The sequence below is a fragment of the Phyllostomus hastatus genome, unplaced genomic scaffold, assembly GCF_019186645.2.
Source record: "Phyllostomus hastatus isolate PE091 unplaced genomic scaffold, TTU_PhHast_1.1 phas_contig_196, whole genome shotgun sequence".
Lineage (NCBI taxonomy): Eukaryota > Metazoa > Chordata > Mammalia > Chiroptera > Phyllostomidae > Phyllostomus > Phyllostomus hastatus.
The window spans coordinates 14,362,111-14,376,198 of record NW_025333709.1 but is presented as its reverse complement, the minus strand read 5'-3'; the positions used below and the strand labels follow the sequence as shown (position 1 = coordinate 14,376,198).

At 42.6% G+C, this 14,088-nt stretch overlaps 1 protein-coding gene across 2 annotated transcripts in view; it reads right to left on the bottom strand.

The window, feature by feature from the left end:
• Positions 1 to 14,088, bottom strand: part of ZCCHC4 (zinc finger CCHC-type containing 4) — a 47,402-nt gene that overhangs the window by 20,700 nt on the left and 12,614 nt on the right. For both annotated transcript variants that reach the window (XM_045834679.1, XM_045834680.1), the window contains one exon: positions 2,825 to 2,897. In XM_045834679.1, coding sequence (XP_045690635.1) covers positions 2,825 to 2,897 — 73 coding nt within the window. The remainder of the gene's footprint in view (positions 1 to 2,824; positions 2,898 to 14,088) is intronic.

Here is a 14,088-nt window from a genome sequence, read left to right as displayed (position 1 = left end):
ACCCAGTCCACGTGCCACGTATCCTCTCTGCCCCGGCTGCCTGTCTCTGCTCCTCCTGGTCTGGATGGATGTTTCTTCTTTAACTCCTTGGTTGTCGGACTTCCATGCAGTTCAATTTTCTGGCAGTTCTGGTTACTTTTTGTTTTTAAATTTGTTGTTGTCGTCCTTCTTTTGGTTGTGCGAAGAGGCACAGTGTGTCTACCTACGCCTCCATCTTGGCCGGAAGTCTGCTTGGCATTTTAAATGCCACCCTCTATACCTACGTTAACCCCCTTTACTGTTAAGGCATATGACATTTTTTGTTATCCAAATGCTCTGTTACTTGCTATGAAAAATATCCTGTGCAGGAAGTGCCTGCTTTTTAATCCAGTGGACTGTAAAGTGCTCACACGCAGTGAAGAGACTATGTCCTCAAACTCCCCATACACCTTCACAGGCACCAAGCACACACGAAAACGCTTAGGGACTGATTAGAAGATGCTGTCTTTACTGAAAACCTTGACTCAGGAAGTCGGCAGGAAGAGGGCAGACAGTGAAGTCATTAAAACAATAGTTTTCCACAGATCAATCTCTACAGCTGCAGCGCTACTTAGAGGCTGTTCCTAAAACACGGAGCGGGGAAGGGCTGGGCTGGACGGCTGTTTGCGGCTGGAAAAACGAAGTGGAGCTCAGTCTTGGCAGCTCATCCCAAACATCACTCTAGAACCCTATTAGGCGATTCTACCAACTTTCAACAGAAGTTACACAGACTTTCCTAGAAAAAGGCTAATTGCACGTTACTTTCTTAAAATATATGAAGTTCCTAGCCAGTTGGTATTTAAATTTTACTGTTGTAGTTATTATTCAAAATAAAAAGTAAAATCATGGTGCGGTATTAAGAACACACTGCAGACCCCTGCGCACTGCTGCGGCATCGAGCAGTGACACACACTCGGCTGCTCCTCCATCTGCGTCGCCAGCCCCGAGCTCGAGAGCCCACACACACTTTCAAGAGGCTTCCACATCAATGCCCCTCCAGCCCCACAAACTCAAAGTGTCCAAACCTCTCTTCCAAGCACCCCTACCCTCTGTTTTGATGAGTCCAGGGCACACCACCCAGTCACCCTCGACTTCTCCCCCAGAACACTAGTCACCAAGTCCTTTTTTTTAAAATTGAGGTACAATTTTTTAAAATTCAGGTGTACAATATAACGAATGCAACCAAGTCTACTTTTTTCCATCTGTGAAATGTCTACAGAATCCACTTTTTTAAAAAACTGATTTGAGAGAGAGAGGACGGGAGAGAGAAGGAAAGTAAAACATCGATTTGTTGTTCCACTGATTTACGCATTCATTGGTTGATTCCTGTATGTGCCCTGACCCGGGATCGAACCTACAAACTTGGTGAATCTGAATGATGCTCTAATCAACTGAGCTACCCAGCCAGGCTCCAGAAGGCACTCCTTTCCTCTCTTCTCCCCACTTCCACCGTCCTAGTTGACAAGTGCCTCATCATCCACTGTCATGTGATTTTCCCATTCCTCTCCTTCACGCTTATCTGATCGGTTCTCAAATCCTAGTGACTATTAACCACATGAGCCCTTTGGGAAATGACGAAATATATCTAACTACTCAGCACTTGGTTTTCATGGCTATTACGGCTGATTAAATAGCTTTCCCAATGCTAAACGAACTGTGCTGGAAGGAGTGCATCATTGGCTGTGCTTACTAAATCAGAAGACCCATCTTTCAATCCCCACCAACAGTTCAGAATTTGTTCTCATTTCCTAGATATCTGGTTTCTTAGTCTGGCTTGGTTTTCCTTCTACCATTAGCTAGCATCTTAAAGCAGCACATATACTTAAGCATGGTTCACATTATTAAAAAATTGACACCCACACACATGCAGGCAGATATGCTTCACATGGTCTTGGTAATTCTGAAACATTTTCAAATTCAGAACCTCCTGTTGGGTGTGACTACTTGGTGGGTTGTGAGTTTTACTTTGTAACAGGGCTGACAAAGAGCTCAAACGAGGAGCAGAAGTATCAGCTTTACTGTGCTGTTTACAGATTTCCCACATAACCCCACCCCTACACATGCACAGCCTCCTGCATCAGCAAGGTTCCCCACCAGAGGGGTGTTGTTACAGCCAAGGCACCTAAGCTGATACATCGTTATCACCTAGAGTTCACAGTTTACATTAGGGTGCACCCTTGACACTACTTTTTAAGGATTTCATAAAACCACAAATCTCCTTAACTGGGACATGAAATGTATCAGGGAGGCAGACACAAACAACTAACCACCCGGAATTATTTAATTATAGTATCGTAAATCTAGGGAGGAGAACTTGACCTTGTCTGGAGCTCAGGGAGACTAGAGAAAGCTGACTTGGAAAAGAGCCCCGAAGGATGAGGTAAAGGCAACGAGGCAAAGAGAAAGTAGAAGGCAGAGAGGAGGGCCAAAGGCCCTGTGGTGGGAAGGTCAGTTCCAGATGAAAGTTCGAGGTCGAAGCCGTGTGCCCTGACGGCAGACAGCGAGCAAAGCAGGAGCAGGGCGAGGGGGAGCTGAGGAGTGGCAGGCCTCGGGCCACACAGCCACACGGGCCTTGGTGAGGAAGCGGGTCTTCACCCGAAAAGTAGTGAGAAGTCATGAAAGAGGAATAATCTGATCACTTCTAGATGCTCAATACATACTCGGTCCATGGATAAAAACATCTCTACTGATAAATGGTGGAATGGTGACAATTTGATCTGAAGGGACTTTAGAAAAATAGCAAAGGAGACAGTCTTGAATTTGTTCTTCCACAAGTGAAGAAAGAGAAAATGGTTATAAATCTTACCTCTCCATCAAAGAAGTGATGGTTAAACATGTTATAATGGCAAAAGCTATCTTCCATATAAAACTGTGAATACCTGTAAAATAATTTATTACTGGAGTTACTTGTGTAGTCATAGTTATGCCATCAATAAATACAAACTAAATTTTAAAACTATGAAATCACACCTTTAATAAAATCAATTTTATCATTCCTTAAAGTGTTCTGAAATAATGCTTCCCTCAATCTTAGTTGTTAACAGTGGATAATGAGTAATGTACTTAAATTATGTTCCTAAGTTCAGTGAATCAGTGATAAAACTGTGGAATACTCATACAAAAAATACACACATTCTTATGGACCAGAAGAGCATACATAAGAAATCAGGTTACTGGTAGACTATTATGTAGTTTAAGCCTGACATGGGTTGGTGATTAAAATACATCTCTCATAGTTAATAATTTTAAGGAAAATACTAAATCAACATTTCTCCTCAATAGCTATTAATTACTGTATTTTCTTCTGCGATTACGAAAGTGTATTTAATGAAGTTTTTCTTGTCTATTGCAGATTAGCTTTATAAAATGTGCTTTTCAATATGTTAAAAAAAGAATCATGTGCATTTCATATTTACTGAATTAGTACCAGGAAAGAGGGATTTTATACAAGGTCTGTCCAGAAGGTGTCCAGACATCTGGTATGAAAAATAGAGACATTAATTGGGAAAGATAGAAGATACAGGAAACATTGTACATAGGGCAATGACGCCTCAGTCCCCTTCAAAGTAGGCACCTTGGGACCTCACACAGTCTCCTAGTCACCATCAGCTGCCCTGTCGTATTTTCCTGAATCTCACCAACAGTATGAAATCTCTTCCCTTTCAAAGGTGATTTTAGTTTTGGGAGAAACTAAAAGTCACAGGGCGCCAAATCTGGGTTACAGGGAGGCAGAGTCACCTGCGTGATTTGATGTTTTGCCAAAAAACTCTGCACAAGACGTGATGCATGAGCAGAGGCATTGTTGTGATGAAGCTGCCAATCACCAGTTGCCTATCACTGCGGCCTTCTGAGTCATCTGAGTAGTTTCCATGGAGGCATGTTCAAGCTCACTGCAAAATCTGACGCAGACTCACTGTTGTACTCACTCAGTGATTTTGAATGCGACGGCTGCACAGTGCACATGCTCACTCAACAGTGTCTACCGCTCCCACTGAGTAGTACAGTGAAGTCGTCACTGTTCACACATGTGCATTTGGGTCCACTCCCCTTGGTTGCCAAATTACAGCAATGTTGTGGAAACCATTCTTGTTAACAATGGCTGGGCTTTTTCCAGACAGACCTCATCTATTTATTCATGTTATTTTATTTTTAAAAACATTTTACGAGACATGTTCACGCTCCTGGGTAGTCTCAGGAGTGCCTCATTTGCACTGATTCTTAATCTTTGTGAACATCAGAATCATTAGTGGAGCTTTGCCTTTTCCTTTAAAAAAATCATTAAAATAGATACATACATAACCACCTGATCCAAAATTTAAAAGGTATAAAATGCTCTGAAAAGCAAGTCCCCTTCCTGACCCGTTCCCATCCATCCAGCTCCCTTTCCAGAGGCAACTGCTGTCCCGGATTTCTGCAGAGACGGTGTGCGCAAACACAGTCTCGGACGGTGCAAAGGGCAGCACACTCTGCATCGTTCTGCTCTTTACTTTTTTTAACTTCGCAAGAAATCTTGGTGATAGTTGCATGTCAGTTCACACAGCACTTCCTCGGTCTTTTTTAGAAGACACAGAGTATTAATTGCACAATTCTGCCAGAGTTTAAACATTCAGAACATTTTCCGACACGTGGCTTGTGTCTAGTCTTTTCTATCACAGTCACTGCTGCATCACTGTCTGTCCTCAAGGCCTCTCCATTTCCCATGATATGCACATGCCACCGTACAGTCTTAGAAATAAAACCACTAGGTTGAAGAGCATGGCTTTCCAAATAGTACTGCTAAATTTTGCTGATTACACTCCCCTTCTCAAAGTATGAAAGAACCCGTTTACACGTGGGACTCAAACAAAAATCTCTGAGTGTGGGATCTGGACATCTGTATTGTAGGTCTCAGAAAGAGATTCTGAGCCAGAAATTCCCTTGGGTTCCCTCGACCACAGCCCTTCCTTCCCCCAGGGATCTGCCACAGTGAGGCAAACATGACCTCTAGGCCTGAGGGGCCTCAGCTCGTGCCGGGCAATGCCAGCACTGGGGCTCATAGGGACCTAGGTGGCAGGTCTTCTGTCCCTCTAGGGGGTCTATGCATCCCCCTCTAGGTCATAGCCAGAAAATGCGGTTTTTCCACTTTCATCCAAGGCTCTTGTTAGGGGCTAGAACACAGGCCATGCCACGGTTACAGCCACGTGGGCATCTTGGAGGAGCCCAGTCTCCACGGGGCTTCTTCTGTAAGTCCTCGGTTATAAGGCTTGTCTTCAGCCAGTCTCCAGCTGGTTAGCCAGGATGACTGCTCTGCAATTTAGCTGTAATTCCAGGTTGGTCCTGGGAGGAGCTGGGCGTAGCTTCCACCTACTCTGCTGCCATCTTGGAACTCCCCTGAGTGATTTTTTTAACGTGCAGTATTCTTGTAACATTGACATTCAAGACCAAAAAACAAAACTGTGCCAGCAGCTAGAACCATAACACAACCCATTAATCTGCCATAGTTTGCTGACGAAGAGGGATATTTATTTACTGACTAAGTCACTTTATTCTTCTAATGTACTACTTTATTTAAATTTTTCAAATTAAAAAATTTTTTGCAATTGCAGTTTTACAGTTGACGTACATTATTGTATCAGTTTCAGGTGAAGTAACATACTACTTTAAAATGCCATCTGCAGTGAATGAGAGTACCACCAGCTTTGGGTCTTAACATTTTATACACTTTTGCTAATTTACCAGGCAAAATTCATACTAGGTAACTTATTTGATTTCTTATAAGACTGAAATTTCTTTATTGTTTAAGTATTATTTGCACCCTTTGTCTGTTTTCTCCACTTATGTATATAGGTCTTAATCTTCTTCTTGCTGACTTCTGAGTTCTTCATATGTCTTGGAAACCTCACTGCCAGCTCCACAGAGCTGTGAACTTCGGCAGCTTTGTTGTGAACGAGGCACACGTGAATCCCACTGTCCTTCTGTGGAATACATCCCTCGTGGGGTGACTGGACAACATTGGGGAGGTGCCCTCACGCACACGACTTCCTCAACCAGCCCCCGATGGCAGCACCTGTCTGAGCCCACGGCTACTCTCAGTTGTCCGTTCCCGTCCGCAGCCGACTCCCCGCCCCGGTGAGCGTTCTGACGGGCACCCCTGGCTCGTCCTCTCCTCGCACGACGTGGTGAACAGCATGGGCTCCGTAGTCGGACGGCCTGGTTTCAAACTCTGGGTCTCCCTGGTTAGTTGTGTGACCCTAGTAAGTTATTTAACCTATCTGAGCCCGTTTCTTCATCTACAAAATGAGAAACATAGTGGCTTCTAAATAATAAGCCTCGGTACGAATAAATGAGATCAGGTATGTAAAGTGCTTAATACAGGGCCAGCTACATAGCACATACCAAAATGTTAGGTATCATTATTTTAATAAACACCAGCCATAAAGATTTATGTCTTAATGTCCCTAATAGTAGGGAATTATTTCTAGGTCCAACAAAATCTCTCCTCCTATAATCTAAACTGTTTCTTCTTGTTCTGTGGAGACGAAAAATAGCTGTGCACCGTTCTCAATATATCACCGCTCAATATTACTTAAGACACTGTCAGTATGTCTGCTAATTTCATAAAACGAATTTGCACTGAAGAAATAAAAGGTGTGGATAACTGAAAAACATTTAGACTACATACAGTAATGTAGTATTACAATTACTGTGGGGCAATACCAATTATCGTTAATAACAAACAAGTATCTTCTTATTTAACTAAATTCCAAATTCATAACATACAGGTGTGGGCAAAGGTAGGTTAACAGTTGTTAGTATGGAAAAATATGTAATACAAGAATAAACTGTGTTTCAGGTACTCACAACTATAACCCTGCTTTTGCCCACCCCGGTATATATCTCAGTTATTTACTGAATATATACATTTATCAACGCTAGTACAGCTGTGAGTCAACTATCATGCGATTTTTCTTCTCTTTTGCACTGCTTTGTATAAGCAAGAAAAAAAAATCCCTATTTAAAAATATTCCTACTGTCTCTCCACTTTTTATTGCTTCACAATGACACAAGTCATTTTTTAAAATTAAAACTGAAAATTTTATTTACAAAAAATTAAACCCAGCACAGCTGTCCAAAACTTTCTGGGCAGCAGTGAGTACAGCCAGAGAGAGAAAAAAGCCTAGATTTCAGCTGTAAGTTCCATCAAATACAAACAAGGGAGCATAATTATTTGTATTTTAAATTATGAAAAATAACTCAACATTACCCTCTTAGAATGAAATTGGCCACAAAGAATTACTCTCTCCATTGAATAAAGCAAACAAAACCAATCAGAAACGCATGCATTTGAAAACTGCTCAGAAGGACATTCGTTTAATTTGGCCATTCATTCTCTTTAAATGAGTCCGTTACCAAGTGTGAAACATGCTCTACACCCAGGAAATGCAATCAAGAGCTGAATAAAATCAGTTCATGAGATGAACGCAAGAACTCCATTTTTCTGATATAACTTTATTTGGATGGTAGTTTACCAAATAGAGTTTCACATACTTCATTCTAAAACTAGAGCATACAGAAATCCATCTCAGGAAATACTCGCTTCACATCTCGGGCCTCCAGAAGAGGACACGTGTCTGCACGGAGCACCGGTGCTGAGGCGGGCGGTCCTCCGCGGCCCCGGACTACCTTTTGCAGGGCGGCGACCAACCACCGTCCCAGTGCAAAGTAACTATGCACCGCCACTCCAGACCACAAGGGAGTTTTTTCCTATTTAATTCCAAGAAACCTGAACCACCCACATAGTCCACTGTACTGTAAATACAGGCAATGAAATGAATGCGTCCCGGCTACTCCTATGTTTCAGTGAACCAGCTCTCTGTTAACACTCATGCTGACCTTCTGCAGAATTCACTCCGTAACTGAGCACAGGATCAAAGAAACCAAGCTGGGATATCCTTAGTACTACACCTTTGGCTTTTGTCTGCAGCTCGTACACACACAGGTTTGCAGACATGAAAAAAAGGTATCAGTGTGTTCCATTAGTTATAAAATAACTGTCCAAATCCCCTATGCCCTACTCTAACCAAGAGATTTCAACCCCAGGCTGAAGAAAAGTAAAACCGTAAGGTATGGCTTTTAAGGCAAAAGAGTTAAGGAGCCATTTAAATCTTTTAAATAAAAATCAGGTAAGATGAAGACTTCTGGCCACGTTGGAGGCATAGGTAGATACACTTTGCTCCTCACACAACCAAAAGAAGGACAACAAAATTAAAACAAAAATCAACCAGAACTGCCAGAAAATCGAACTGCATGGAAGTCTGACCACCAAGGAGTTAAAGAAGCATTCATCCAGGCTGCAAGGAGGGGCAGAGACCAGCAGCAGAGCACAGAGGACATGCGGCAAGGTGGGCACTGGAGGACTGGGGCGGCCCCACATCTGCAAGCAGATAAACTGGGAGGAACAACTGGGGAACCAGACAGACCACGCAATCCAGGGTTCCAGCGCAGGAAAAGAAAGCCTCCAAGCCTCTGGCTGTAGAAATCTGTGGGGGTTGTGGTGGAGGGAAAAATTCCCAGCCTCACAGGAGAGTTCGTTGGAGAGACCCACAGGGTCCTAGAATGTGCACAAGCCCACCCACCCAGGAATCAGTACCAGAAGGGCCCAGTTTGTTTGTGGGAAGTGGGGGAAGTGACTGAAAGCCTGCAGAGAGTGGAGCAAATGGCACTGTTCCCTTTCCAACCTCACTCTCACACAGCGCCACAACACAGCAGGGTGCTTGCCCGGCCCTGCTGAATACCTAAGGCTCCACCTCTCACAATGTAACAGGCTCACAGAGACAAAGAAATATGGCCCAACTGAAAAAACAGGTAAGCCCTGGCCAGTATGACTCAGTGGATTGAGTACTGGCCTGTGAACCAAAGGGTCACCTGCTGGATTCCCAGTCAGGGCACATGCCTGGGTTGCTGGCCAGATCTCTAGTGAGTCAGAGCACATGCCTGGGTTGCTGGCCAGGTCTCTAGTGAGGGGTGTACAAGAGGCAACCACACATTGATGTTTCTCTCCTTCTCTTTCACCCTCCCTTTCCCATCTGTCTAAAAATAAATAAATAAATAAATAAATAAATAAATAAACAAACAGATCAAAATTCAATAAAAAGGATAGCCAACCTATCAAATGCAGAGTTCAATAACACTGGTAATCAGGATGCTCACAGAAATGGTTGAGTATCGTCACAAAATAGAGGAAAAAGTAAAGGCTATGCAAAGTGAAATAAAGAAAAATATACAGGGAACCAACAGTGAAGAGAAGGGAACAGGGACTCAAATCAATGATTTGGAGCAGAAGGAAAAAATAAACCCTCACCCAGAATAGAATAAACAAGAATTTTTAAAAAATGAGGAGAGAGACTTAGGAACTTCCTGGACAGCTTTAAACGTTCCAACATCCAAATCATACGGGTGCCAGAAGGAGAAGAGGAAGACCAATAACCATTAAACTTATTTGAAAACATAATGAAAGAGAACTTCCCCAATATGACAAAGGAAATAGACTTCTAGGAAGTCCAGGAAGCTCAGAGAGTCCCAAAGAAGTTGGACCCAAGGAAGCATCACAATTACGTTACCTAAGATGAAAAATAAGGAGAGAATCTTAAAAGCCACAAGAGAAAAGGAGACACTTATCTACAAAGGAGTTCCCATAAGGCAGTCAGCTGATTTCTCAAAAGAAACCTTGCAGGCAAGAAGGGGTTAGAGAGAAGTATTCAAAGTCATGAAAGGCAAGGACCTACACCTAAGATTACTCTATCTGGCAAAGTTTTCATTTAGAATGGAAGGGCAGATAAAGTGCTTCCCAGATAAGGTCAAGTTAAAGAAGTTCATCAACACTAAGCCCTTATTATATGAAATGTTAAAGGGACTTATCTAAGAAAAAGAAGAAAATTGAAACTATGAACAGTAAAATGACAACAAATTCACAATTATCAACAACTGAACCTAAAATAAAAAAACAAAAACAAACTAAACAGGAACAGAACCACAGAAATGGAGATCACATGGGGGGGTGGTATCAGAGGCGAGAGGGAGGGGGAGATGAAGGAAAAAGATACAGGGAATAAGAAGCATAAATGGTAGGTACAAAATAGACAGGGGGAGGTTAAGAACAGTATAAGAAATGGAGAAGCCTAAGAACTTGTATGTACGACCCATGAACATGAACTAAGTCGGGGGGGAATGCCATGGGAGGGGGGTGTGTGTGCAGGGTGGAGGGAAATAAAGGGGAGAAAAAAATGGGACAACTGTAATAGCATAATCAAAAACTATACTTAGCAAAAAATCAGGTAAGATGAAGAAAGTTCTGGAAAATGGCTGTACATTCATGTACATATACTTCACTTAACACTGATGAACCGTACATTTAAAATGATTAACATGGTAAATTTTATGCTGTGTATTTTGTCACAATTTTTTAAAAAAAGTAAATCAGGGCAATAGCAATGAGTAAGACAAAATGATATTGAGAAAACAACAGTAGCAACACAAAGAACAGAACAGGAACAAACTTAACTCAGGAGTGCCCGGCTTTAACACTGAAAAGAGGCAGCCCGCGCCCACAGAGACCGCAGACGCGCGTGCACAGAGGGGAGGCCACGTGAGGGCTCGGCGAGCCGGCGGCCGGCCGCGTGCCAGGGAGGAGAGAGGCCTCAGGAGGAGCCAAGCCTGCTGACACCTTGACCTTGGAATTCTGGCCTCCAAAACTGTTTGAGAGTAAGTTTGTGTTGTTTAAGCCCCTCGGTCTATGGCATTTTGTAATGGCAGCCCTAGCAAACTAATACAATACCCGAGAGGTACGAAAACATACGTTCACACAAAGAAATTATACAAATGTTTATAGCAAACATTATTCGTAATAGCCAAAAAGTGAAAGCAACCCAAATGTCCATCAACTGATGAACAGATAAACAAAATTTGGTATATCCATACAATAGCATGTTATTCAGCCACGAAGAGAAATAAAGTACTGATGCCTGCTACAACACGGATGAACCCTGAAAACACTGTGCTAAGCGAGAGAAGCCAGGCGCTAAAGGCCACAGGTTATACGGTTCCATTCATATGAAATATCCAGGAGAGACTGAAAGTACATTACTGCTGGCCAAGGGTTACCAGGATGGGAGGGCGGAAGCAAAGAGAGACTGCTTCTGGGGAGAGTGTTTCTTTCAAAGGGGATGGCAATGTTCTGGATTGGACAGCGGTGATGGCTGCCCAACCTTGTGACTAGCACCAAAAATGTGCGTAAAATACAACTCAGAAACGTGCCTAAAATACGGCAAGTGGGAAAGAGGTCTAGAAGTTATGATTCTACTTCTTGAAAATCTTAAATGCATTAAAAAATGTCTAAAAAGGCAGAATCCAGAATGCTTGGGAGACAGTACTAAAGATCATGTTTCCCCAAAAAGGAAAAAAGGAAACCAGGTATCCTGGGAAACTGAACAAGTTCTTGGAGAGGAAACACTATGATTTCTTCTACTTCTGTATATAAACCAGTCCACCACAACTAGCATGGAAAAAGCTTGTCTTTAATGAAATCACAATCATTATGTCATTTACAATCTAACTTCAAAAACCATACTATTGGAAAGAGAGCACTGTACCCTTTTCACTTACGTACTAAAGACAGGAGTGTCAGTGCTGCAAGAGCTGAGACATATTGTCTTAAGTAATTCATTCGTGGACATGGGCCTTCTTTTGTTTGTTCTCCAGCATCCATGTCTCCCCTGTTTCCTATGGAGAAGCCGCTTCATGTGGCTGGCCAGGGGCTGGCCAGAGCACCCTGTCCGCCAGGCCAGAGAGATGGTTCTGGAACGGGCACACAACCCCAGCCAAGCCAAGCAGAGGACTGCCTGGGGCGTGGCTTCCGGAGCTCTCGGGAAAGACAGCCGCTTTCCCCGGGGTGGGGAGGCTGAGACTGAAGTCCCCGGCAGCGTGAAGCAAGCTGCCCGCAGCGTAAGGCCGGTCCACAGAGAAAGACAGACGCGAGGCAGAGGGGGGAAGAGGCCCAGCAACACCATGTGAGGCCCGGGATCCAGACTGCACTAAAGCCTGCGGGAGCCTGGGCTCCAGGAACGAGTTTTCAGGACCCTAATGAAAGAAAGATTCCCAACCTACAGCACGCCTAATTCCAAATATGTGAATAGTCTGGAAACCAGTGATTAACGCGTTTGAAAACCTCTGGGAAACACGGTAAGGGGACAGACACACAAAGGAAAGACAGGAGGGTGACAAGAGAGATGGACCATATAAGAAGGGCTTTTATACAACTTCAAAAGCAAAATTATTTCCGGAGGATAGCTTAATTTTTGGAGTCAGGCCGACTTGGTGACTTATAAACTGTGACTTTGGTCAAGTTATTTAACCTCTTTGTACCTCAGTTTTCCATCTGGAAAGTGAGAAGCATAAAAGCATCTATCTTATAGGACTGCTGTGAGGATCGAATGAGTTAGGACACATGACAAGCACTCAATAAATACCAGTTCCTGTTCATCACTGGCTGTTAATAACTTACTGTCAGTAAGAATCCAAGAGTTAAACTTCTGCCTCCAAAGTAAACATTTATAATAATTTAACAATAATACTACCCGAGGAAAAAACATGGTAGTTAAAAAAAGAAATTAGTATATTTATACAATGGAATATTATACAGCTGCAAAGGAATGAAGTACTGTTACATCGTAGCTTGGAAACATGCTAGGTGAAAGGAGCCAGACACAAAAGGTCACACACTGTATGATCCTGTGTATATAAAACACGGGAAACAGACAAATCCACGGAGACAGGAAGCAGAACAGTGGTTGTCAGGGGAAGTGAGCAAGAAGCTTCTTTTTAGTGTTCTTGAATTAAATAATGATGACAGTCACAAAACACAGTGACTATAGCAAAAACTGCTGAAATATAAACTTTAAGATAGTAAATTTTATGTAGATTTTATCTCAATCTAGAAAAACAAACTCAGTTTACCTAGAACTCTGTATTGTCACTTATGGAACTCCATTCTACCAAGGATCACTCCCACCACGCAGGTATCCACGAATGCCAGCCCGGTTAACAAGGAACGAATGGTTCAGAAAGTGTGGCTTATTTCTGAGAAATGTAGCTGCTGATTTTAGACCACCTAAAGGTGACTTGCAAATCTAAATAAAATAAATTATAAAAGCTCTACTTTTTGTGACTTTTTCACTTTAAAAATCTGCCTTCTTTAGTGAGAATATGTAATTTCATACATTCTCTCCAACTAACACTAGAATATTAGCCAAACAGACCCTAACAGATTAAATAAGAAGGAACACAAAGCCCGATTCCTTCAATATATTTAAGAACAAGTGAAAGACACTAAAATCATGGTGTCCTACAGACTCACTATGAACTCCTGGAATTCAAATAATTACAGAAACTAGGAAGAGTACTTCAAATGTACAGAATTACAGAGACTGTGGATAAACATATTTGCCATCTTGTGTTATAAACCAAAAGTCTGCATTTTCTAAATTACCACCAGACAAGAGATTCAAGACGTGTTCCTCTTCCTGTCTCAAATCCATTTGTCCCAACGTGAGCAGAAGCCACTGGCTTCTGAAGCTCTCTGCCCGCGACCCTCGGCCTCGGGACCTGTCTGTTCCCTCGTCCACGTCCCCTTCCCTAGGGCCCTGTCCAGGGAGACAACAGCATGCCCATGACCTGGTAAAAATACTACAGCAAATGTCTTGTCACACTTAAAACATCGCAATGAAGCAAACTCCTGGAGGAAGCTCAGAATTATCTTTGAAAACAAGTGTATGAGAAGAAATTTCACTCAGTACGGATCTTCTCTAAATTATAAGCACGCTCAGAGAGAAAACGCAGGCAGCACACTCGGAAAGAGAGAAACTCACCGCCTCTGTCAGAAACAGGGAAGATGAGACATGCAGCTACACGATTAAAAAGTGGCTCATAAGCAACTACTACTTCCCAATGTTAGCTAGGATTGTAACAGGCAATAAACAATTTTAAAAAGGAAAACATTAAAAACAAACAGGAGACAATGAACAGGGATAAATATTA